Source organism: Carettochelys insculpta, chromosome 5 (genome assembly GCF_033958435.1).
Source record: "Carettochelys insculpta isolate YL-2023 chromosome 5, ASM3395843v1, whole genome shotgun sequence".
Classification (NCBI taxonomy): domain Eukaryota; kingdom Metazoa; phylum Chordata; order Testudines; family Carettochelyidae; genus Carettochelys; species Carettochelys insculpta.
Window position 1 is genome coordinate 129,771,502 of NC_134141.1, and position 24,710 is coordinate 129,796,211.

At 47.0% G+C, this 24,710-nt stretch overlaps 1 protein-coding gene across 1 annotated transcript; it reads right to left on the minus strand.

Annotated features, from left to right (window-relative positions):
• Positions 1-2,277: 2,277 nt before the first annotated feature.
• On the minus strand, positions 2,278-24,116 carry LOC142013288 (hematopoietic SH2 domain-containing protein homolog). Its single transcript, XM_074994461.1, has 7 exons — positions 23,991-24,116; positions 23,189-23,313; positions 18,940-19,136; positions 16,700-16,789; positions 6,188-6,353; positions 4,592-4,682; positions 2,278-2,874 (listed from the first exon to the last, which is right to left on the minus strand). The coding sequence occupies exons 3-6, from the start codon at positions 19,053-19,055 to the stop codon at positions 4,623-4,625; spliced, it is 432 nt and encodes a 143-aa protein (XP_074850562.1). The 5' UTR covers positions 19,056-19,136; positions 23,189-23,313; positions 23,991-24,116; the 3' UTR covers positions 2,278-2,874; positions 4,592-4,622.
• Positions 24,117-24,710: the final 594 nt, after the last annotated feature.

Genomic DNA, 24,710 nt, shown 5'->3' on the forward strand with positions numbered 1-24,710 from the left:
TTCCATAGCAAGATGGGACTGGCCTGTCTCCCAAGGTCTGTGGCAGCAAGGGATTGTCACCTAGGATATGTTGTAGATCTTCAATGATGTATTGCAGAGGTTTTACCTGGGAACTGTAACGGCTAGCAACTTTTTGTTGCATGCTTTGTTGGATCTGTCCTGTGGTAGGGGACTTCTGGGTACCCATCTAGCTTTGTCATTCTATTTCTTCACTTCTCCAGGTGGGTATTGTAGTTTTAAGAATTCTTGAAAGAGGTCCCACAGCTGTTTCTGTCTGTGTGAGGGATTGGAGCAAATGTGGTTATATCTTAGGGCAGGAGTGTCTAACACATGGCCCACAGGCCAGAATCTGGCTTGTGGACCCTTTTCATCTTGTCTGCAGAGCCAGCAGCAGCACCATTTTAGAAGCCAGCTGCATGGCTCCAAGCCACACATGGCTCTTTAAGGAGCCATTTGCAGCTCCTGCCGATGCCGCCACTCACTGCTCCAGCTCCCAGTCCCTGTCCTGCTGCACTGAAATGGAACTCAATTTAATTGATTTAATGGCCAGCAGGAGCAATTCTGCTGTTAAACCAATTACATTGAGTTACATTATTTCAGCACGGCAAGGCAGAGAACTGTCCCTGCCATGCTATACATGGGGGAAGGGAGTAGGAGGGCTGCGGTGTCATGTGGTTGGACTTTTACATTGGGTCTGGAAACCATTTATATGCCCAGTGTGACTACTGGCTCCAAATATTGTGCTAGAGGTGTCATGTGAGGTGTGATAATGCCCTGAATCTGTGTACGCTACTTGTGTCTGTATCATGTATGTATGTAAAGATATAGATGTTTAGCTCTGCAGCTGTGCAAGAAATGTTTCAGTGCTGAGGTTCACAATTGGAGGTGGGGCTGCACCCCAGCCAGGACAATGGCTAGCAGTCATTTTATGATGGTGGGGTTTTCCTACTGGGACTGCAACAAATGGAAACTCAGCACAGAGACCCACCTGGTCAGGTGGTGGGCCAGGACCTATGGAAAAGAATGGAATTTTCCTTCCGCATATGAAAAGTTATAAGATGGGCCCTGGCAGGTATTTGCTTTCTTCTTCAGTCCTCATGAGCTAAGCCTGCCTGGACTGTGGGCCCATCCCCCTGATTGATGATGTGGATTTAGCAGTGTCCATCTTGGATCTTGTGTCCTGTGGTCTCCAAGGGTCCATGTCCCAGCATGTGGACCCCAGAGGTACAGGAACTACAATGTTCCAATGACTGAATCTATGTAACCTGAAATGAGCTTTCAGAAACTTTCAAGAATCAGCAAATAACATCGCTGGCCTGCAGCAAGTAGCTATGACTGATTCATGTAAAGGATTGCTTTAACTATTCTCTCTAACCCTGTTATTTCCTTTGTATTAATAAACCTTACATATTAGATCTAAGGATCTGGCTTTTGCATGGTTGTTTGGGTAAGATCCAAGTATATATTGACCAGGGTGGTGTTTGGTGAAATAAGCTTAAAAGCCTCTCACCTGAAGTTGGGGGCTGTTGGTCTGGGCTGATACAGCAGCTGAGAAGTCTGTGGGTTTGCTTGTGTGGCTTCTGGCTGGGCAGTAGGGCTGGCAGAAGTGCTGTGAAGCCTGGTTGGATTTGCTTTAGTAAGAAGGAAACCCCAGCCTGGGGCTGTGAGTAGCCCAGATCTTAAGCAAAGATACACTGGAGTGATTTCTCTAGCTGTGCCCAGGAATCCTGTCCTATTAAATGGGGGGAGCCAAGCACCCATGCAGCTGCGAAGGTGCAGTAGGGGACGGCAGCACCCAAAGTTCTTTTGTAAGGTAAATTAATCCTGGGTTTGGGATGGTGAGGGGATTAAGCCTGGGGGCAGGTGGTGGTTTGGGGCAGTGAAGGGTTTAAGCCTGGGGAAGGGTGGTGGTAGTTTGAGGCAGTGAGGGGTTAAAACCTGGGGTGGGATGGCAGTTTGGGGTGGCGAGGAATTTAAGATGGGGCGTGAGAGGTTTAAGCCTGGGGATGGGAGGTGGGGGCAGTTTGGGACTGCAAGGGGTTATGCCTGGGGGTGAGGGGGCAGGTTTGGGGCTGTGAGGGGTTAAGCCTGGGGGGTGAGGGGGCAGGTTTGGAGCTAAGAAGGGTTAAGCCTGGGGATGAGGGGCCAGTTTGGGACTGCTGCAAGGCATTAAGCATGAAGGTGGAGGGAGGGTTTGGGGCTGAGAGGGGTTCAGCCTGGGCGTTGGGGGGTGGATTTGGTGCTATTTTGTGTTTGGCCCCCAGAATTTGTAAAAAATTGCCATGTGGCCCCCAGTGAAAAAAGGTTGGCCATCCCTGTCTTAGGGCTTAGCTGTAGATAATGGATCACAAGATGTATTCTGGATGAGGCATGTAGGTAAGTACAGTGCTAAGTAGGTTTCTGGTACTGATGGTGTTTATATGAGCATCACTTATTTGCACTATAGGATCCAGGAAGTGGATCTCTTGTGTGGTCTGACCCAGGCAGACATTAATTGCGGGGTGGAAAATGTTGAAAGCCCAGTGGAATTCTTCAAGGGCCTCCTTCCCATGGGTCCAGATGAAGATGTCATCAATGCAGGACAAGTAGAGGAGAAGGATTGGGGACAAGAGCTAAATCAGCCATACTGTGGGGCCATACGGCTACCCGTAGCAGTGCCACTGACGTAAAGGTTTAAATAATCCCAAATCTGAAATGGTTGTGGGTGAGAACAAAGTCACACAACTCAGCACCCAGCTGTGCCACGACATTATCATCAGTTCCTAACGGCTTGTAGTCCATCTTTGTGTGGTACGTGTTGGTGTAGACAGCTTCTACATACATCATGGGTAGGATGGTGCTTTCTAGAAGATCACCGATGGATTATAGTTTCCTCTGGAAATACAAGGAGGGTTTACCAAATGAAATTAATAGGCAGCAGGTTTAAAACAAAAAAAACAAAGTATTTCTTCACACACTACATAAGCATCCCTGCCAGACGATATTGTGAAGGCCAAGACTTCAACTAGATAAATTCATGGAGGATAAGTCCATAAATGCATATGAGCCAGGATAGGCAGGGATGATGTCCCTAGCATCTTTGTCAGGGCTGGAAATGAGCAACAGGAGATGATTCACTTGATGATTACCTGTTCAGTTCATTCCCTCTGGTGCACCCGGCATTGAGCACTGTCCAGGCTACTGGGCCAGATGTACTTTTAGCCTGAACCAGCATGGCCGTTTTTATGTTCTCACAGTCTCTTTTAGCCTTGCCACCTATGAATTTCCCAGCACACCAGTTAGCACCACACACTGACACCCAAGGGAGATGATTGCCCCATCACCTGTCAAGAAAAAGCTCTGCCCCTGTGGAGGCAGTGAACATTGGCTTGAGCTGTTGGTAATTTGTTTTTTTCCCTCTGGCCATGTCTACACTCACAAAAAAAACTTCAAAATGGTCATGCTAATGGCCAAATTGAAGAATACCAATGAGGTGCTGAACAGAATATTCAGCACCTCATTAGCATACCGCCTGCTGCTTGTCTACACGGCTTGTCCTATCAGCTGATAGGAATAAGGGGATTTCAGTGTTGGCAGGGTCTTTTAGAAAAAGGACCCCCATGTAGAGAAGCCATGGGCAAGCAAACCATGGCACTTCTAAGTGCTGCGGCTGGCGGCATGCTAATGAGGTGCTGAATATTCATTTCAGCGCCTCATTAGTATTCTTCAATTTGGCCATTAGCACGGCCATTTCAAAGTTTTCTGTAAGTGTAGACATAGCCTCTGAGTCTTCAGCTCCCAAAGATCTCAGGAACCTTGTCTTTGAGCTTCACATACTTGTACTTGTTACAGGACCCAATGGCCACTGGCTACGCTTGTTTCAATTGTTTGCTTCCAGAACCTTGTTTTTTCTCCAGCAGTAATTTTTTCTCCGTGCTGTGTTCCAGTCTTGCTACAGCTCCTGACCCTGTCTTTCTGACCATCTTTTATCAGAGGTCACTCCTTCCCTGGGGCATTCTCTGCACATCCCCGGTACCCTCTCTGTAATCCATCCCACATAATATAGCTACAATACTGTCCTGCTTTTTTAGACTACGTCAGCTCTTACCCAAACCCAATCACTGGCTCTTCTCTCCTCCCACATCAAGTATCAGCTCTCCTACTTCACATCCACAGCTCGGCCCCTTGTTTCTCTCTCTCTCTACTCACTGCCCCAGCTGCATTCCTAACACTGCCTATTCAGAGTCTCCCCACTAGCTCCTGGGCTACCCTCTGATCCATAAGTTGTATATGAAACTGAACATAGCAGAACACAAATGCAGTTTCTGCCTTTGAAGCACTGTGTTCACCCCAGTGGCACTGAAACAACAAAATCCTATGCTGAAAATGCTCTTCCCTTGATCTTCCTATGGTGCAGACCCCCCAGTAACCTTCTTAGCTTCTGCTAGCAGCTGCTTTCCCATTTTACCCTCCACTTCCAAATCTGTACAGGCGCTGACCCAGAGAGATTCTCCAAGCAGCCACAGGTGCAATAGGATGAAATGGCCCCTCTGTTCCTCTGACTTTCCTAGAGAAACTGCATCTACCACTTGCCATTTTGCCCTGCTCTTACCATGTCACTCTTAGAAAGGCCTCTGCAACCTTCAGTGCTGGGACTTCTGCTGCAGCTTGGCAGAGGAGCCATTTGAGGGGTGTGATGAGAACTACAGGGCAAAATACAGGAACAATATCAGGTGAGCAGAGATAGTCCCCCTCTGTTACACACATACAACTCCCACTGCTCAATCTCACTGGGGCCCTCCTCACCAAACCCCTGCAGACCCCTGTACCAGTCACGCTCAGAGGCTCCCACACCATCTGCTCTATAGGACAAAGGGAGCTGGAAATCTTGTGGCTCCCAGAGAACACATCTTTGATTCGGAGACCATGTAACCACAGTCCATGAAAAATGAGAAGCTTAGAAAACCTGCACGAGGGAGGAGACTACTGCCTTCCACTTGTAGGGAGCGTTCTTCCTCACTTTGTCCCTAGGCAAGAGCTTTTAATTATCCACAGAGACTCTGGACACAAAGGGCTTGCTTACGTGTCCAAGGGATATAGGGTTGATAGGCAGAATCTGCCAACCTTCTCGCCTGTTGAATTTCCCTCACTGCCAATCGCAGTGAGGGGTAGAGACGTGGAATGGCCTGTCTGGCCACTCCAGCCTCGTGTGGACTCAGCTCTGTTCCCTCCTTGCCTGGATTTGGCTGTTGCTCTTCACGTTTCTTTGATTTCCTGAACTGCATGTGTGTGAGAACAGCAGCTGTTCCTACATGCTGGATGTAGCTGACAGCAGGTGCCCTGTTAAGACCAGCCTGTTCCTTTTGAGACTGTTTCTCCCCATCTGCTGGGCATATGGCCAGGGTGGAGAATTTCAGCTCCTCATAATCAGAGTCCCCATCACCTTTCTGAAGGAAAGAAAGCAGAATTCAGAAGACACAAAGACCGAAGAGTAGCTGCAGGAGCCCCCGAGTCAGCAGACAGAGGCAAAATTCCTAAATGCAGAAGTTCCCAGAACAGCAGACCAGGATAAGGAGCAAAGGACCCAGCTAAGGGAGTTCCCCTGCCTCCAAAATAGCAATGTGGGTTTGTGCAAGCCACTGCCAAGGATGGTAACTGGGGTAGAGGGGACCTAATGCTCGGCTGCTGCAGCTTCTCTGGGATTGCTAGGGGGAACAGGAGCATTCTTCCTCCTGACAAACTAATAATGTGTGTTGTTGTGCCCAGTTTAGTGGTTCTCATTGTATTTACCACAGTGGGCTCGCTCTGTGTTATGTGGGCCACAGCCACACAATATATATTACCTGTGTGGCTCTGAGGATATCACAAGTATTTCAGTTGTATAGTGGCAGAGAAATAACCGTGTTAGTCTGTATTCTATCAAAACAAAAAAGCACTCATGTAGCACTTTAAAGTGCTACATGACTGCTTTTTGTACTTCCGTTGTGTGTTGATTGAGCCCCAGATCAAGAATCATTGGCCTAGTTGCAATAAAGCAAAATAAAGGCAGCAGAAGTCTGGCTGCCTGACCAGCTGGTAACATAATGGATGTTTACTATGGGGGCAGAAAGCAACACTACCACTGGGAATATTCCATTAGTTCAGAGGGCACAGTTCAAGCTCCTTCATGCTTTGCCCATAAGGCAAAACTGGAGTCCTCAATACCCACCTGCTCACATGGCACAGTCAGCATCTCCATGAAGGGCTGGATTCCCGTGGTTCGATGGTATTGGACCAGCTCGGTGAGCGAGGTGTGAGCTCGGTCCTCTCCCAGGATCACATAACGTGCATTGGGCTGCATCTCAATCATGTAATGTCTGCAGCGGCTCTTAGACCTTGAAAATCAGATAGATACACTGCTCTGGGCCTCAAAACCTCTGCATGCTTTTCTTAATTACAGGTGTGCCTAGAGGCTACAGTTAAGAACACGGCCCCGTAGCTCTGGGTGCCGCACAGACACTAGTGAGAAATGGTTCCTGCCCTGGATTCACACTAAATAAACAAATGCTGGGAGGTGAAACAGAGGTATAGCGTGGGGAAGTGACTTTCGCAAGGTCACAGAAAGGAGATGAAAGAGCCAACACCAGAACCTGGGTTGCCCAACTCCCAGCCACTGCTCTAAAACATGTTAGTAACACAACACTTTGATTGAAAAGCTAGAATGGTACAAAAGCAACAGGGCATGCACTAAATCTATTAAAACTGGGCTAACAGGTCTCAGCTATACATGTAAACGAGGTATCATTTAGTGGGTGTGCTTCTAGTATAGCAGACAAGGGGAATCCGTGACTTGGAAGAAGAAAACTGTAGAAAGGGTAAGGAAGGGAAAAGGGGCTGGTGTATTCTTGTCAGTTTTCTCTCACAATAAACTGACAAGACTCTAACCATGGAGCAAAGCAGAGCCACAAGTAGAAGAGGGTTTGAGCAGTAAGTCAAAGGTAGTGAAAAGATGGCTGATGGAGAGTCTACCACAACCTTAGTAAATTGTTACAATAGTTAATCACCCTCACTGGTAAGCAACTGCTAATTTCCAGGCTGAATTTATGTTTAATTTCCAGGCATTGGATCATGTTATCCCTTTGTTTGTTAGATAGAAAAGCTTTCTAAGATGCTAACAGAGCAGGTGTCAGCTAATGCCACAGGCCTTAGGCCTCAGGGAAAACTGACAAACATACTGCTGAAAACCAGTCCGGCTCACCTGTGTGTTATCATTGTTAAAACCAATGCTTTTTTGTGCCATTACTTGCCGGTACTGAGTACTGGCACCTCAGCAGCCCCAGCCCTGAAATTGGCTGGGGGAAGTGGGCAGGGAGCTAGCTGAGTACTGGCTTGTCTTTTTTTTTTTTTTTATTTCAGATGTTAAGTTGCTAAGAATATGTTTAATGCTTAGATTTGATGAAATGTTTATAAGATGTTGCACATACTGATCACACTTCTAATATCTTCAGCCCATTGTATAAAGCTATCCTGAGTGTTTGTACTGTAACCCTCTGGAATTGTGTAACTCACTGAACAGAAAAGAAGCATTAATTAGCGTAAAGTGCGGGTACTGCATACAAGAAAATGGCTGAAACCAAATAAGCCATTGTGAAACATCAAAGGACAGAGACTTTGTTGATCATTTCCCCTCCACCCATGAAGAGGACACTTGCACATCAAATCATCCCAGCATCTTGAACTGTGGAGGAGGAAATAAAAATGCTGGAGTAGAATGCTGTGTCACTTGGAATTTGAAGAAAGAAATATTTGTAAGCAAAAGCAAGGAATCTGCAAGCTACTTACTTTGGGTTACCCATAAAGGCCATACACAGCTTGCATATTACAGCTGTGTCTATGACTTTTTGAAGCTTAAGATTGTAACTCATTTGTATGGGTCTGGTTACTAGCTTTAAGATTGTCATTAGTTCTCTTATTTTTTCCTTTAGTTAATAAAGCTTTAGTTTATTACACTTTTGGCTAGGAGCACTGTCTATGATAAGAAATCTGAGGTACAACTGACCTGGGGCAAATTACTAGTCCTTTCAGACATCGAGTAAACTGAACATTGTTGAGAATTTTGGTATAAGTAACCATCTATTACAAAGCCCAGCTTGCCTACATGGCAAGATAGACCAGAGTGACCAAGGGGACTGTGTGTGTCTCCATGCTAAAGCTGTTCAGTACTTTAGGAGTGCTTTATCTGGTTAGTAACTTTGGCACTCGCACTTGTGAGCTACTCCAGATAGCTTGATTCCCTCTATTATCAGAATCTCATCCCTACTTTAGTAACTGTTGTAATAAAGGGTCCTGTGGCACCTTATAGACTAACAGAAAAGTTTTGAGCATGAGCTTTCGTGAGCACAGACTCACTTATTCAGATGCTGGTCTTGGAAATCTGCAGGGCCAGGTATAAATAAGCCAGAGCAAGGGTGGGGATAACAAGGTTAGCTCAGTCAGCAAGGGTGAGGCTTACTACCAGCAGTTGATCTGGAGGTGTGAACACCAAGGGAGGGCAAGCTGCTTTTGTATTTAGCCAGCCATTCACAGTCTTTGTTTAACCCTGAGCTGAGGGCGTCGAATTTGCAGATGAATTGTAGCTCAGAAATTTCTCTTTGGAGTCTGGTCCTGAAATTTCTTTGCTGTAGGATAGCTACTTTTAAGTCTGCTACTGTGTGGCCTGGGAGACTGAAGTGCTCTCCTATGGGTTTTTGTATATTGCCATTTCTGATATCTGATTTGTGTGCATTTATTCTTTTACGTAGAGACTGTCCAGTTTGTCCGATGTATACAGCAGAGGGGTATTGCTGGCACATGATGGCATAAATTATATTGGTAGATGTGCAGCTGAATGAACCCACGATGGTGTGGCCTCAGTCTGTAGGTATGACTTGAATTCCTTGATTCTAGACATATAACTTTGCATTTAATTGTGTAAAAATAGTTTTATTTTAAATGAACTCAGATTACCAAGCAGTCCAGATTTACATGCCTGCCCTGTCCTTGGGGGGGGACAACAGACTTGCCAGGCCCCTGGACAAGATGTGTGTGCATGTGTGAGGCAGAGGATGTGCGGGGAAGGGGGGCATTCCACAATCTTGGAAGGGTGTGGTCTCTGGCAGAAGGGCTGTGGTCTGAGGTGGAAAGGGGCAGGGCTGGGGGCAGCCAACCCTCTGCAGCACCCTGGAGTGTACTGTGCAGCATTGTCTCGTCCCATCTCCATCCCCATGTCTCCCCCCAACCCCCCCAGTCTTGGAGTGATTTAATGGGCCTGGTGCATTAGGAGGAGCATTTCGAGCAGATCTAGAGAAGTAGTTATTCCTCTTTATTTGGCACTGGTGAGGCCACATCTGGAATATTGTGTCCAGTTTTGGGCCCCCCAGTATAAAAAGGATGTGGATTTGCTAGAGGACGTTCAGTGAAGGGCAACAAAAATGATTAAGGGTCTGGAGCACAAGACCTATGAGGATAGGCTGAGGGATTTGGGCTTGTTTAGTTTATAGAAGAGAAGACTTTAGAGGTGATTTAATAGCAGCCTTCAACTTCCTGAAGGGGAGCTCTAAAGAGGAGGGTGAGAAATTGTTCTCAGTGGTGTCGGATGGCAGAACAAGGAGTAGCGGTCAGAAGTTGAAGAGGGAAAGGTGTAGGTTAGATATTAGGAAAAACTTCTTCACCAGGCGGGTGGTGAAGCATTGGAATGCGTTGCCTAGAGAGGTGGTGGATTCTCCATCCCTTGAGCTTTTTAAGTCCCGGCTGGACAAGGTCCTGGCTGGGATGACTTAGTAGGGGTTGATCCTGCTTGAAGCAGGGGGATGGACTAGATGACGTCCCAAGGTCCCTTCCAGCCCTATGATTCTGTGAAAATACAAGGTCAGCAGGGATGGTCTGTTCAAACTGCTCCACAAGATAGGCTGTCTGCCATGGTTACTCAAGATGATCCAGTTGTTCCACAAAGACATGAGAGGAACCATCCATTATGACGGCGCTTTATCGGATGCTTTCAGAATCAGGAGTGGTGTCAAACAAGGATGCGTGCTTGCTCTGACATTGTTCGGGATCTTCTTCGCACTCCTCCTGAAGCATGCCTTTGGATCTTCAACAGAGGGCATCTTGCTGCACACAAGATCTGATGGGAAACTGTTTAATCTTGCAAGGCTGAAAGCTAAGTCTAAGGTGCGGCAAGTCCTCATCAGAGACATGCTGTTCGTGGACAATACTGCTGTAGTGTCTCACACAGAAGACCAGCGTCAAAAACTGCTGGATCAGTTCCCCAAAGTGTGCAAGGACTTTGGGCTTACCATCAGCCTAAAGAAGACAAACATACTCGGTCAGGATATTGCTGAATCCCCATCAATCAGCATTGACAACTATATGTTAGAGGTCGTCCACGAGTTCATTTACCTCGGGTCCACCATCACTGACACCCTGTCATTGGACACTGAGCTAAATAGGAGGATCGGAAAAGCGGCCACAACTCTGTCCAGTCTCAGCAAGAGAGTGTGGAATAACAACAAGCTGTACACTCACACCAAAATGCAAGTCTTCAGAGCCTGCATCCTCAGCACCCTCCTTTATGGCAGCGAGACTTGGACCCTGTATGCCCATCAGGAAAAGAGGCTGAACGTCTTCCACTTGCGCTGCCTCAGGCGCATCCTTGGAATATCATGGAAGGACAGAGTGACCAACACCGCCGTCCTCGAGCAAGCTGGAATCCCAACCATGCACACCCTCCTCAGGCAGCGTCGGCTCCGCTGGCTTGGCCACGTCCACAGGATGAATGATGGAAGGATTCCAAAAGACATCCTGTATGGTGAGCTGGCCTCTGGCAAAAGACCTCCTGGATGCCCCCAGTTGCGCTACAAAGATGTCTGCAAGAGACCTCAGAGAGGTAGCCATCGAGCTGGACAACTGGGAAGAATTAGCAGATGACCGCAGCAGATGGAGGCAGGGGTTACACAAGGGCCTTCAGAAGGGCGAGATGAGGATCAGACAGCTAGCAGAGGAGAAGCGAGCGCACAGAAAGCACAATAAGGACTTGCCAGACACCCACCACATCTGCAAGAGATGCAGCAAGGACTGACACTCTCGTGTGGGTCTTCATAGTCACAGTAGACGCTGTAAATGAAGCCCTCAATTGAAACTATAAAGGGCGCGATCCATAGTCTATGCAGACTGAAGGATGCCTACTACTACAAGTTGAGTAAATAGGAATGTGTTTACTGTTTAGACTAATGAAATGCTTACAGGATACTTCATGTATTGATCTCATTTATAACTTCTACAGCCCCTGGTGTAAGTTTATGTTGACTGTTTGCACTGTAAACCTCTGTAAATGTATCAGAGGGGTAGCCGTGTTAGTCTGGATCTGTAACAGCAACGAAGGGTCCTGTGGCACCTTATAGACTAACAGAAAAGTTTTGAGCACGAGCTTTCATGAGCACAGACTCACTTCATCAGATGCTGGTCCTGGAAATTTCCAAGACCAGCATCTGATGAAGTGAGTCTGTGCTCACGGAAGCTCATGCTCAAAACTTTTCTGTTAGGCTATAAGGTGCCACAGGACCCTTCGTCTCTGTAAATGTGTAATACCTCAAACTTAACAGAATTTTCTAATTCAAATGGCAGCTTCATATAGAAGGTGTTAGATCCTACCCAACAAAAAGAGCTGTGAAACCAAATGAGCTGTTGTGAGAAATCAAAGAATAAAGACTTTGTTAATTGTATGTCTCAGCACCACCCCCCAAAATGAGATATACACATGAACTCATCCCAATGACTTGAATTCTGTGGGGTAGACAAAAATCCTTGACAAGGAGAAGATAGGTTCTTCTTTGCTAGTAGGACTCTTGGGGTATGCCTACACTGCAATTAAAATCCACAGCTGGCCCATGCCTACTGAATAAGGGTCAGGTTAAGAGTCTGTTTAATTATGAGAACCAGGCTGGAGCTAGGCTGTAGGAACCTCAGACTGGGAGAATCCCAAAGACTGAGCTGCAGCCCAAGCCTGAACATTTCTCTCACTCGATAATGATGGCGATCACTCGATAATGAGTAGGACGTCTTCATGTCACCTTCCTATTTGTGAGTTCATTGATGGCTGATCAGCCCAGTTTTGGAGCTGCAGATCTTATCATAGAAGAGGCAGGTGCTGGTAGCTGTTGGAAAGGTGTGAGACAGTTTTTTCATGCTCTTTTCTTCTTCTTCACCTCTCCTTGTCTGCACTGCGTAAGGACTTCTCAAATTGTGCCACCCCCTCATGGATTACTGTTCTCCACTGGGGATGGTCTTGGTCAAGGTTTTCCCAAGTGTTGACACCAATGCTGCACTTTTGCATGTGTGCTTTCAGCATGTCCTTATATTACTTCTGCTGGCCCCCAATGCTGCTCTGTGCTTCCTTCAATTTGGAAAAAAGAATCTGTTTTGGGAGGTGCTGATCAGACATCCAAACCATGTGACCAGTCCAATGAAGTTGTTGATGAATGATAATGGCTTCAATGATGGTCATGTTCGACTCTTCCAGGATGCTAGTGTTCATGCGCCTGTCCAGAGAAGTTAAACAGACCCTTTGCCTGAGCCTCGCAAACCCCTGCCCACTGATATGGGACAGCCATAGGTGTCTATATGCTGTACAGAATACCTGTCAGGACATGAATCACTAAGCATAAGCAAAAGACCTCTATTTGTTTTGCTTCAGTTAGCCCCAAAGGACATATGGAGTTAACTTATTCTACTTGTGCCCATTACCTTGTGAAATCTAAGACTGTAACTCATGTGTGTAGGTTACCTTCTTTAAACTTGTAAATAACTCTCACTTCCTCTCTTTTAATATTTTTGGTTAATTACAGAATTGGCTACAAGCTCTGCATTTGGCGAGCAATCTGCAGTGCAATTGACTGCTCCTTTGGCATTGAGAGTAACCTGAATATTGATGCACTTTTTTGTACAAGGGACCATCTATCATAAAGACAACCTTTCCTGGGTGGCAGAATAGATTGGAGTGTCCAATGGGATGGTCTGTGACTCCAGCGTAAGGCTGTTATAGGGGTTGCGGCGTTTTCTCTTGTTCCTTGGTTGGTGAAATCTAATTACAGAACATAAATACAACCAATTTAGGGTCTTTGCCCTGCTTCTTGACAGTCTGCTCTGAGCCAGACAAGCATGGTCATGGGCAGTTGAAATAGGCTGATACGGTTCTTGGCCCCAACACTATATAAAATTTTTATCAGTGAACCTGGTACAAATTAGCACTGACAAGTTTGCAGATCAAACAAAAATTTGGGGAGATAAAAATAATAGAAAAGAGATCACCACTGATACTGACTTGGTTGGAAAGCGGAAAGTAAGCAAACAATATGTTTTTCAATACAGCCAAATATAAATGTATGTCCTTTGTTCATAGGTACATATCTACAAAATGGCAGGCTCTATTCTGAGAAGCAGTGACTGAAAAAGATTTGGACATTGCTGGGGGCAATTAGCTGAACATGAGCTCCCAGGGTGATGTTATGGCCAAAAGGGTTAATGTGATCTTTGGATGAGTCTCCTCTTTAGCAGTGTTTCTTAACCTATGTTCCATGGAACACTGGTGTTAACTCACAGAAGTGCCACGAATGTTTGGAAAAATACACTGATGGTATATATATTTTGTTATTAAGGCCAGATACAATTGTAATAAGAACATAAGAATGGCCATACTGGGTCAGACCAAAGGTCCATTTAGCTCAGTATCCTGTCTGCTGACAGTGGCCAATACTAGGTGCCCAGAGGGAGTGAACTGAATGGGAAACGATCTCTCTCCTGTCATCCATCTCCAGCTTCTGACAGACAGAGGCTAGGGACACCATTCCTTACCCAGCCTGCTAATGGTCTTTAATAGATCTAACCTCCATGAATTTATCTAGGGCATTGCTGCTTCATTGCTATCATACCTGGTACTTCATATTTTGTTTTTGCTGTATATGTTGCTGGTTGGTTGGTTTTTTCTTTGTTTTGTTTTGTTTTTTTGTTCTTTCTTTTATCTGACAACAGTTTCTTTTTAAGAAAATTTTCATAGGTTTTTCTGCATAAAATATTATTGTTTTGTGTTCTGTGATCTCAAAAAGTATAAGAAACACTGATCTACAGTATTAGCTGAGAGCCAGCTGTCTTTTAGCTGAAACTGTAGAGGTTCCTGCTCTAAGCTCCAGAGGTCCCAGGTTCAAGTCTGCCTGTGGGCAGTTACACTTACTAAAGGTGGGTTTTGGCCAGCAGCCCAAAGGGACCATCAGGCAGGCTCTCCCTTGGGCATGCCCCTTGGTAGGAGGGAGGCACTGGGTCTCCGCATGCTGCAGGTGCCTGCAAACACTGCTCTGGCAGCTCCCATTGGCCAATTTCCAGCCAATGGAAGGCTGTGAGGATGGGTGCTGGGAGCAGGGTGCAGAGAACCCCTCTCTCCAATGTTCTGCATGCCACACAGAAACACACATGCTAGCCCCACCAGCCAGCCACTTTGAATGGTGTGTGGGGCTAGAGTAGCCAGACAGCCTGCCAGAAGGATCTGCTGAGCCGCAGTGAGCTAGATCCAAAATGTCAGTGGGCTGAATCCAGCCCATGGGCCATATTTTGCCTGGCTCTGCCTTATAGAGATAAACTCTAGAGCAGGGATTCCCAACCCATGGGTCGCCATTAGATTTTCTAAGGGTTTGCAGCTGGGCTCCTAAGAAAACATTTGCAGCCCCTTGACTCCTTCTCAGCTCCCAGTCCCTGCCCTGTGGTGCTGAAATGGAACTCAATTTAATTGGTTTAACAGCTGCCAGGAGGGATCCTGCCATGAAACCAATTAAAATGAGCATCATTTAAGCCTGCAGGACATGGAACTGCCCAGCTGTATGTGGGGAAGGGAGCAGAAAGATTGCAGGGAGCTGGGCAGAGAAGGAGGCAGCCCAACAAAGGAGCTGCGGGGGTCAGCAGTGGCAGTTTGGAACTCCCCTGTGACGTAGGTGGGGGACAGGGTGGCTAAGACAGGTTTAAGCCTATGGATGGGGGCACAGAGGGGACAGAGCCAGTCAGGGGTCCATGCCCCAGCCAGCTCCCATCACGCTCCTGTGGGATCCCTTGTCCCACTGCCTGGAATCCCACAGCTGGTGCTGACAGCCAGGGCTAAGCGTCCCAGCTAGTGTAAAGATGTAGGGCTGCAGGGGCTCCCCCACAACTTGGCTGGGGATCCCATGGCTGGCGCTGCAGGCCAGGGCTCAGTGCCCCAGCAGGCTTCAAGCAGCAGGGCTGCAGGGGTTCCACCCCACCCAGGGATCCCACAGCTGGTGCTGCTGGCCAGGGCTCCATGTCCCAGCCAGCTCCCAGTTGCAGGGCTGCCAGGGTCCCTGTCCCCTGCCTGTTTTTGGAAATCTTACGTGGGACAGGCAGCCCTGGCTGGGGATCCCGTGGGTGGGGCTGCCCGTCTTGTATAAGTTTTCCAAATATCTAGCAACCCTAGCTGAGAGGGGTTTAAATTTGGGGAGCGGGGCTGAGAGGGGTTTAAGCTGGGGTGCAGGGGGTGTGTTTTTCCCAGGAAAGACTCTTCTCCCTCACTCTGGTTTTGAATTGCCTTGCGTCACAAGGTCTTCCTGAATTGTCAAAATAGGTACCTGCCTCAAAAAGGTTGGGAAATGCTGCCCTAGAGGTTAAACCTCTTTACCTTCTCACAGAGAAAATTAAAGATGACTTGATCTCAGTTTATAAGTACCTACATGGGAAATAGAAATTTTATAACAGTGTCTAACCAACAAAGGTATAAGAAGATCCAACAGCTGGAAGTTGAAGTTAACTAACTTCAGACTGGAAAAAGGTTCCAGTTTTTGATAGTGAAGATAATTAATCATTGGAATAATTTAGAGGTAGTGGTGGATTCTCTAGCACTGACAATTCTTAAATCAAGATTGAATGGTTTTCTAAAATACATCTACAATTGCCATTACTTTGGGGCAGTTCTCTGGCCTGTGTTCGTAGATCAGACTAGATGATCACAGTGGTCCCTGCTGACCTTAGAGTCTGACTACTGATTAGCCCATTCTGTCTTACAGGCCTATACTCCTGAATTACTACCCTGAAAGGGACCCCTTTTCATTTCTCCCCTCTCAGTATATCAGCCACTTACACATCTCAACCACCTACAGCCTGTCCCTACTCTAGGCAAAACCTCCTATATGGGGCCTCCTTCAGTATGATCCTCCCAGTGCACGACCTAGACACAGCATCCCCTTCCCACACAATATGGCATCTTCTCAAGCAGTATCCATACTCACTATGCCCTCAACCTCGGCTCCCATATACGTGCACATGGGGGTGAATGGAGCATCCACATCAAGTGCCGATCACCTCAGCCCCAATTCCATACACCCTTACATAGCGCATGTACATCAACTGCACAACATCCAGGTCCCCATGAAGTGTCCATGCCTAATATCCCCTGCAGCTCATGTCGTGCAGCTTCTATACATCATTCATAAATCCATCTAATGCTCAGTAAAAGAAAGAGGCTCTCTCTGATCTAAGAGGTTCTCAAAGTCCCCATCTTTCCCGCTGGGGTATGTCTACAGCACCTAGGTCAGGGGTGTCTAACACCAGCCTCAGTATCTCAGTCCATGAGAAAGCTGATGTTCTACGCTAGCACTGCCCCCTACAGTTCACCACCTACTTCCTGGCAGAAGAAAAACAGTGGGTGTATTACCTGTATGACAAGGTGTAGCCTGGCCTGCTCTGACTGATTCGAACCAGAAAGCAGCCCAGAGGTTTGTCCATCAGCAAGTTCTCAGCTTCCCTGAAAGCAGACAGGAAAGATTTTAATTCCCAAGTCAGCAATAAACCCCTATGTTCTCCCTGCTCAGGAATGCCAATCCCTTTTTCCCATCCTCTAGTATTCTCTATGATGCAGCCAATACTCACTTTATCCTGTCCCCTTCAATCCAGGTGCATTGCAATGCTGGAAGTACTTTTCCCAGACTTGAGGAAGAGCTCTGTGTAGCTCTGAAGCTTGTCTCACCAACAAAAGTTGGTTCAATAAAATACCTCACCCACAGTATCTCTCGAGACAAGGCAGTCAGGGAAAAAAAGCGTGGGCTTTTGGAGGAAACTAGTGGCTCACTCCTGAGGCTAACAAAGAACCAAGCGCTAGAACCTGAAATGGCTGGTGAATTGCTCTGGATTCACCAGAATGGACAATGTTTTAACCTTTATTTTTGTATGCTAATGTAAGGACTTCCAATCCTCTATTCTGGTTAACTAATATGTTCATATATGTCTTTTGAAAAGACTAATTGTCACTGTGAACACTTGCTGGTGTGCATTAGTCCCTGAAAATTGTCCAAATTGTTACCAGTAGTCTGTTTCAGCTCAGCTTATTGAACTCATAGCAACCAACAGAGCCCAGAGCCTCTTGGCTCTGCCTAGGAGGCAGTGAGGCTCCAGAGCTAACCCTGAAGGAAGGGAATGATTACTTGGGAGTCTGGCACACTGAAGGGGACTGCTTAAAGGCTGGGTGTATCATGGATCTATGACAACAGTATTGCTGCATTGAACTCCATATACAGAGTTAAAATCACCTCACTGCTCCTCTATACGCATCCCATGATCTCTTTTTTGCCAGAACATTATATGTTCAGTCGCTTGTGCTCTACAAGTTCTAAATCCTTGAAGGAATCACTGCTTCCCAGGACTTAGTCCCTCAGCCTGTAGATATGACTTGCATTCCTTGATTCCAGACATATAACTTTGCATTTAATTGTGTTAAAATAGTTTTATTTTAAATGAACTCAGATTACCAAGCAGTCCAGATTTACATGGTTGCCCTGTCCTTGGGGGCGCCGACAGACTTGCCAGGCCCCTGGACAAGATGTGTGTGCATGTGAGGCAGAGGATGTCGGGGGGGAGGGGGGCGTTCCACAATCTTGGAAGGGTGTGGTCACTGGCAGAAGGGCTGTGGTCTGAGGTGGAAAGGGGCAGGGCTGGGGGCAGCCAACCCTCTGCAGCACCCTGGAGTGTACTGTGCAGCATTGTCTCGTCCCGTCTCCATCCCCATGTCTCCCCCAAACCCCCTCAGTCTTGGAGTGATTTAAACGGCCTGGTGCTCTGGCTGTCACAGCAGCTGTAGCAACCACAGCCAGGAGCCCTGGGTACTTTCAAATCATCAGGCCCCAGGACAGTTGCCCCTCTTGTGGTGGTGGGCCTGCTTGGCCTCATCAAATTTACCACTCCATCAAAATAGGGGATGGTATGCGGTTCCCACTGATGGCAGGGTGGTCTAGTGGTTAGGCCCCTTGCAGTGCCTAGAAGCCCGAGGTGTAGGTCTTCAGCCCACACCCTAGAGGCTGTAGTATTGGTCTGGGGCATGGGAGTGGAGTTCTCTGGGATTCTCCCCCTTGTTGCCTGGGGGCAGGATTTGGAGGCTCCATCCTCTGGGGGCAGCTTTGGCTCCAGTCATGCATGCGTCAGAGCCAGCTCCTGCCTCTTGGCTGGTCAGTCCTGAACTGGGCTAGCTTTTCTCCTTTTATGCTGCCTCCAGGACTGACACTGGCTGCAGGTGAACCAGGGTGGGCCTAATTGGGCAAACAGGCTCTGTTTAGCCCTGCCCTGCCTGGCCTTCCTCTCACTCCCTTACAGAGATAAAAGTCAGATCAAGAGCATCAGATGTTGCCACCCTGGATTGGAACGAGTGACCTAGAAGTAAAAGGCCCTGATTCCTACTCCTAGCTCCATAAGCCACTCAATCCCCCTGACATGAGTCTGGATGGGAATTTGTTCCAGAGCAGAATGGCCTTGTGTTCTATTCCTAGCTCACTGAGAACCCAGTCCATGCTATTTCCAGGGACCCAAACCCCCACTCACATACACACACACTTTCTACAAGGACACACCAGCCTCTGCCTGTGCAGCATAGTCCCTTGGTAGGCTGAAGGCCCCCATGATGCTCACCTTCTGCTGATCATCCCATGCAGCCAGCCAGGAAATGCCCCATTATCCTGAATAACCTTGTGGGCCTGTGTCTCTGTGAACCAGCAAAGAGTTCCTCCCCTCTTGATGTGCCTCATTTCTTCCTCTTCTCCTGTCTGCCGCTCTGTCCCCAACACAGGACAGGGCCTGCAGCGCAGAAAATTATCAAAAGGAGTTGACTGAAAACAGGAGAGAAAGAGAAAAGGAAGGTGATTATGAAATTGACAGATTCTTAGGCTAGAAGGGACTACTGTGATCATCTAGTCCAAGTTCCTGAATAACACAGACCACAGACCGCCTGCAAAATTACTTCTGGAGCACAATTTTTAGAAATTTTTTAATCTTAAAAAGGGTCAGTAATGGAGAATCCACCACAACTCTGGGTATATTGTTCCAATAGTTAAGTACTCTCACCATTAACAATCTGCACCACATTTCATCTGAATTTGTCCAGCTTCAACTTCCAGCCATTGGATCATATTATATTTTGCTAGGCTGAAAAACCTGTGAATAAACATTGGTTCCCATTGTAGATACTTCTAGGCTAATCAAGTCAATGAGTAACCTTTTCTTAGTTCAGCTAAGAGACATTCTTGAGTCTGTCACTACAAGGTGAGTTTTCTATTTGTAGAATCATAGAAGTAGAAGGGACTTCATGAGGGCATCAAATCTTGTTCCCCATACTCAGGGGAACTTGGACAGATGTCTAGGGAGTGATATAAATGTATAGCTCAAGACTGTAGGGCAGTTATTAGGAAGACTAAAGCGCAACTGGAATTGCGACTAGTGAGGAATGTGAAGGATAACAAGAAAAGTTTCTACAGGCATGTTAGCAAGAAGAAGGTGATCAGAGAGGGTGTGGGGACCCTACTGGATGAGGGACGTAACCCAGCGACAGATGATGTAGGGAAAGCTGAAGTACTTAATGCTTTCTTTGCCTCTGTCTTCATGGACAAGGACAGCTCCCAAACTAATGTGATAAGTGATGCGCTGTGGGATGAAGGTGGACAGCCTTTGGTGGGGAAAGAACAAGTTAGGAGCTATCTAAAAAAGCTAAATGTACATAAATCCATGGGCCTGGACCTAATTCATCCCAGGGTTCTGAGGAAGTTGGCATATGTGATTGATGAGCCCTTGGCCATTATCTTTGAAAAGCTGTGGAGATCAGGACAGATCCGGGATGACTGGAAGAAGGCAAATGTAGTGCCCATCTTTAAAAAAGGGAAGAAGGATGATCCAGGGAACTATAGGCCAGTCAGTCTTACATCAGTCCCTGGAAAAATCATGGAGGGGCTCCTCAAGGAAGTCATTTTGAGGCACTTGGAGGAGAGGAAAGTGATCAGGAATAGTCAGCATGGATTCATGAAGGGCAAGTCATGCCTGACCAATTTGATTCGTTTCTATGATGAGATAACTGGCTTTGTGGACGGGGAAAAAATCAATGAATGTGATTTATCTTGACTTTAGCAAAGCTTTTGATATGGTCTCCCACAATATTCTTGTCAGCAAGTTAAAGGAATGTGGATTGGATAAATGGACGGTAAGATGGATAGAAAGCTGGCTAGAAGGTCGGGCCCAGCGAATAGTGATCAACGGCTCGATGTCAGGATGGCAGTTAGTTTCTAGTGGAGTGCCCCAAGGTTCAGTTGTGGGTCCTGTTCTGTTCAACATATTTATCAATGACCTGGATGAGGGGTTGGATTGTATCCTCAGCAAGTTTGTGGACGACACTAAGCTAGGGGGAGAGGTAGATATGTTGGAGGGTAGGGATAGGGTCCAGAGTGACTTAGACAAATTGGAAGACTGGGCTGCAAGAAATCTGATGAGGTTCAGTAGCGACAAGTGCAGAGTCCTGCTCTTGGGCCAGAAGAATCCCAAGCATTGTTACAGGCTGGGGTCCAACTGGCTCAGTAGTAGTTCTGCAGAAAAGGACCTGGGAGTTGTAGTGGATGAGAAGCTGGACATGAGACTACAGTGTGCCGTTGCAGCCACGAAGGCTAATGGCATATTAGATTGCATCAAGAGGAGCGTTGCCAGTAGATCCAGACAAGTGATTATTCCCCTTTATTCAGCTTTGGTGAGGCCGCATCTGGAGTACTGTGTCCATTTCTGGACCCCCAATTATGAAAAGGGTGTGGACACACTGGACAGGGTCCAGCGGAGGGCGACCAAAATAATTAGGGGGCTGGAGAATATGACCTATGAAGAAAGGTTGAGGGAACTAGGACTGTTTACGTGTCAGTTCGACAAAGCCCTGGCTGGACTGATCTGATGGGTTTGGTCCTGCCTAGGGCAGGGGGCTGGACTTGATGGCTTTTTTAGGTCTCTTCATGTTCTACGATTCTATGACCAAGGATCATCTAGACCATCCCTGACAGGTGTCTGTCTAACACAACCTCCCTAGGCAATTTATTTCAGTGCTTAACAATCCTGACAGTTACAAAATTCTTCCTGTTGTCCAACCTGAATCTACCTTGCTGCAACTTGAGCCTATTGTTTCTTCTCCTGTCATCAGAGGTTAAGTAGAATAATTTTGCACACCCCTCCAGGTGGATGTTGTGGCTGATGAAGAAGTGTCACAGGTGGAATGCTTCCTGGCACAGAGCCAATGAGCATGGTCCTCCTTGACTGTTGATGTAGAATATCAAGGCTGTGCTGTGTATGAGCACTTGCACCACCTGGCCCCATGTGTGCGGCACGAAGACCGCACAGGCCAGATGAAATGCTCTGAGCCCTTTGATGTTTTTATGCATCATTGCCTCTGCGGGGGTCCACAACCCTCCAGAGACTGCCAATGCATACACCCCAGCCAATATCTAGGGCATCCAACACAAGCTGGAAGGAGGAAGTAGGAACACTGAAGGGGTCTCCTTCCAGGCCACTCTCTGGTACTATCCAGCACTGCAGGGATGTAAGTAGTGCCAGGGCAATTTTGATCACTTTCTCCAGGTGGTCCCAGGGTTGAGAGTAAGCTGACATTTGCATGTTGCCTACACACCTCAGACAGCCATTGTATGTGTCACTAACACATGTAGCACACTTGCACTGTAGACAGATTTGAAGCCTGGAGACTGCAGCATGCCCACTGCCTAGGCTAAGTACAGTCTGGAGTGCTACAAGCTAAGAGCTACTAAGAGAACTATATAGGCTAAGAAGAAACTGTCAAAGAGAAGAGTAAAACTGGCTGAAGCACAGAAGTTCCATGGTACCACCACTGGCGAAAAAGAAGGAATAGAGGGTGAGGGGAGCATGCAGTGCCAATTATATCATGCTCTGGGGCCAAAGCCACTCCCCTATAGACACTGCTGAGGGAAGAACTTCCCGCATGGGTGCATATGGCCAGCACACAGACCTGAGGTGGAATGGACATGTGCAGTCACACAAAGAAAAACTGATCTCTGTGCGACTCCACTGGAAAAACACCCATTTGATGCTGGTTCTTTTTGCCATTACATTTTGAGACTTGTCTGTTAGCCAGCTTTTAACCTATTTAATGTGTACCTGGTTAATTTCATATCCTCCCAGTTTGTTTCAAATCAAAACATTATACAATACTGACCTCAAATGCACGACAGAAATTTACATGTCTTAAGTTAATACTAGGGTATGTATCCATCAGTCTTGCAAAGAAGGCACCATGTTCGTTTGACAGGAACTATCTTCCATAAACCCATGTTGATTTGCATTAATTACATTACCTTCCTTTAAGTCTTAATTAATCTAGTCCTGTTTTGTTACTTCATTATCTTTTCTAGGATTGATGTCAGACTGATGGGCCAATAAATACCCCCGTCATCCCATTTGTCATCTTTACAAACTGGCACAATGCTAGCCTCCTTCCACTCTCTTGGAACTTACCCAATGCTTCAAGACCTATTGAAAATCAACAGCAAAGGCAGAAAGGAGCAAGAGATGTGGGACATTTATAGTATGTGCCTAAGATATCACAGATGACCTCAAGCGCATGCCCAGTGGGAGACCAGAATAGCACCTCACCAACCTTCTACTTTCAGTTCTCCCTAGACCAGGCCCTGCCCAAGGATTTACCAGATTTAGTTTATTTAAATTCACAATATTGGGCATGAATTCCCCTTCCTTCCTGGTTACATGGATGAGAAGTATGGCTCTCCTTGGATCACATGCTGACAACATGCAGACAGGAGGATTCTCCCAAGATTGCATGTTGAGGTATCCCTGAATATCGGACCTTATGCAGAGCCAACATTATTACCTCTGTGAGTTTGCTGCGAGGGTGTGGTACTGGTGGCTGTGACAAAGAACTAACTCCAGGCTGAGAACGGGGGAGGGGCTCAGGATGTCTCCTCCGTGGCACTGGGACTGGTGAGGCAGTTGTTCCTGCAGCAAGAGGAAGGAGTAAACGACATTGGAAATCCACAGGAAATGATTCATCTCACCAGGGGACAGAGCATCTGGGTACATACCACCACACTTAGGGGTGCCATGGGGAAGGTTCTGCCTTTCCAGCAGGCAGCATGGCAGCTGCAAGACAAGGAACTCTGAGGAACTTCAGTCCATGGAGCTTGTAACTTCTCCATCCCACCTGACTATGGAGCATGGAAAAGAGTGAGAAGGGGTGGGGTCCCTGCTTTGCTGCCACCTTCAGCCCCACACTCTATGGATTAAATGACACCTCTAAGTAGGAGATGGCATGAAGCCAACTCAGTAGGAGGCTCGGAAAGACACACTAGCCTGACCAAATTGCAGCCCAAGGCACATGGGATTTCACAGCTCAATTCCCAGCCTCTACGAGAAAGCGCCTGCATTTCAAAGTGGAGAGGCTGCCTGTCCGGAGGTACATTCTGGAGCAGAGTTTCACAAAATCTGGTGTATTATGCCTCTAACTATCCACAGCTCTGGAGCAGCATGAAAGAGAGTGCAGCCTGAGGGCTGCTTGAGGGCTTAGCTACTGTGAGGGAATAAGGCAGTCAGACCAGGAAGCGTTTGTGATAGCTGCAAACAGCTAGTCAGACATAGGGAGGTACAGATGGAAGAAGAAGCTGTCAGTGACTTACTCTGGGCCTGAGATGCCAGTTCCAGTTGCCTGTTCCTCTCTCTCTCTGCTTTCTTCTGCAACTGTTTCTCTTGGGCTCTCAGCTTAGTCACCAGCTCCTTGTATCTCTTCCTGAAGCAGAATCCCTTGTAAGCTGTTCAGAAAGAAGCTACAGTTAGAACTGAGACTCCACTGGAACAGCAAGGAACAAAAGCAAAGTAAGAGAAAAAGCTTGTAGTACCTGTGTGCCCAATACAGAGCTATACCAGAGAGACTGTGGGAAGATAAAGCTGTTCCATGTCTCTCACCAGGGCACATATTGCTCATCATCCCATTGCTCTGCCAAGATCAGAAGCCAAGAAAGCAGGGCAGTAATCACCTGGATCACACACTACCGCCCGTCCCTGAGATCTGAAATTTGCTAGTCTCTCCTCCTGCAGATTATTCTCCCCAGCTTCCTGTGACTTCTTAGAATTCATCCTGACACAAGTTCATTAATCAATTCCCTTGACATCCACTTTACAGCAAGATCTGCTAGCCTGCACCTGCTCAGCTCCCTTGCATATGACCTTTGCTGTCCACACACAGACTGTTTTCCCAATTGCTGAAGGCGCTGAGAAGTTCAGTGTTATGTTGTTCACACCACAAATGCAAAGGCTATGTCTATACTACAATGAACTGTCAACAGAAGTTACTGTCGGAAAAGAATGTCTGACAAAACTTATGTTGACAGAGTGCATCC

Excerpts from the sequence above, each read along its gene's own strand:
- LOC142013288 (XM_074994461.1), bottom strand. The coding sequence starts at position 19,055 with ATGAGGCACATCAAGAGGGGAGGAACTCTTTGCTGGTTCACAGAGACA. Across the intron at positions 16,790-18,939 it reads CATGGGATGATCAGCAGAAG|GGAAGCTGAGAACTTGCTGA; the intron begins GTGAGCATCATG and ends GTCTGCTTTCAG. Across the intron at positions 6,354-16,699 it reads GGCTACACCTTGTCATACAG|GTCTAAGAGCCGCTGCAGAC; the intron begins GTAATACACCCA and ends CTGATTTTCAAG.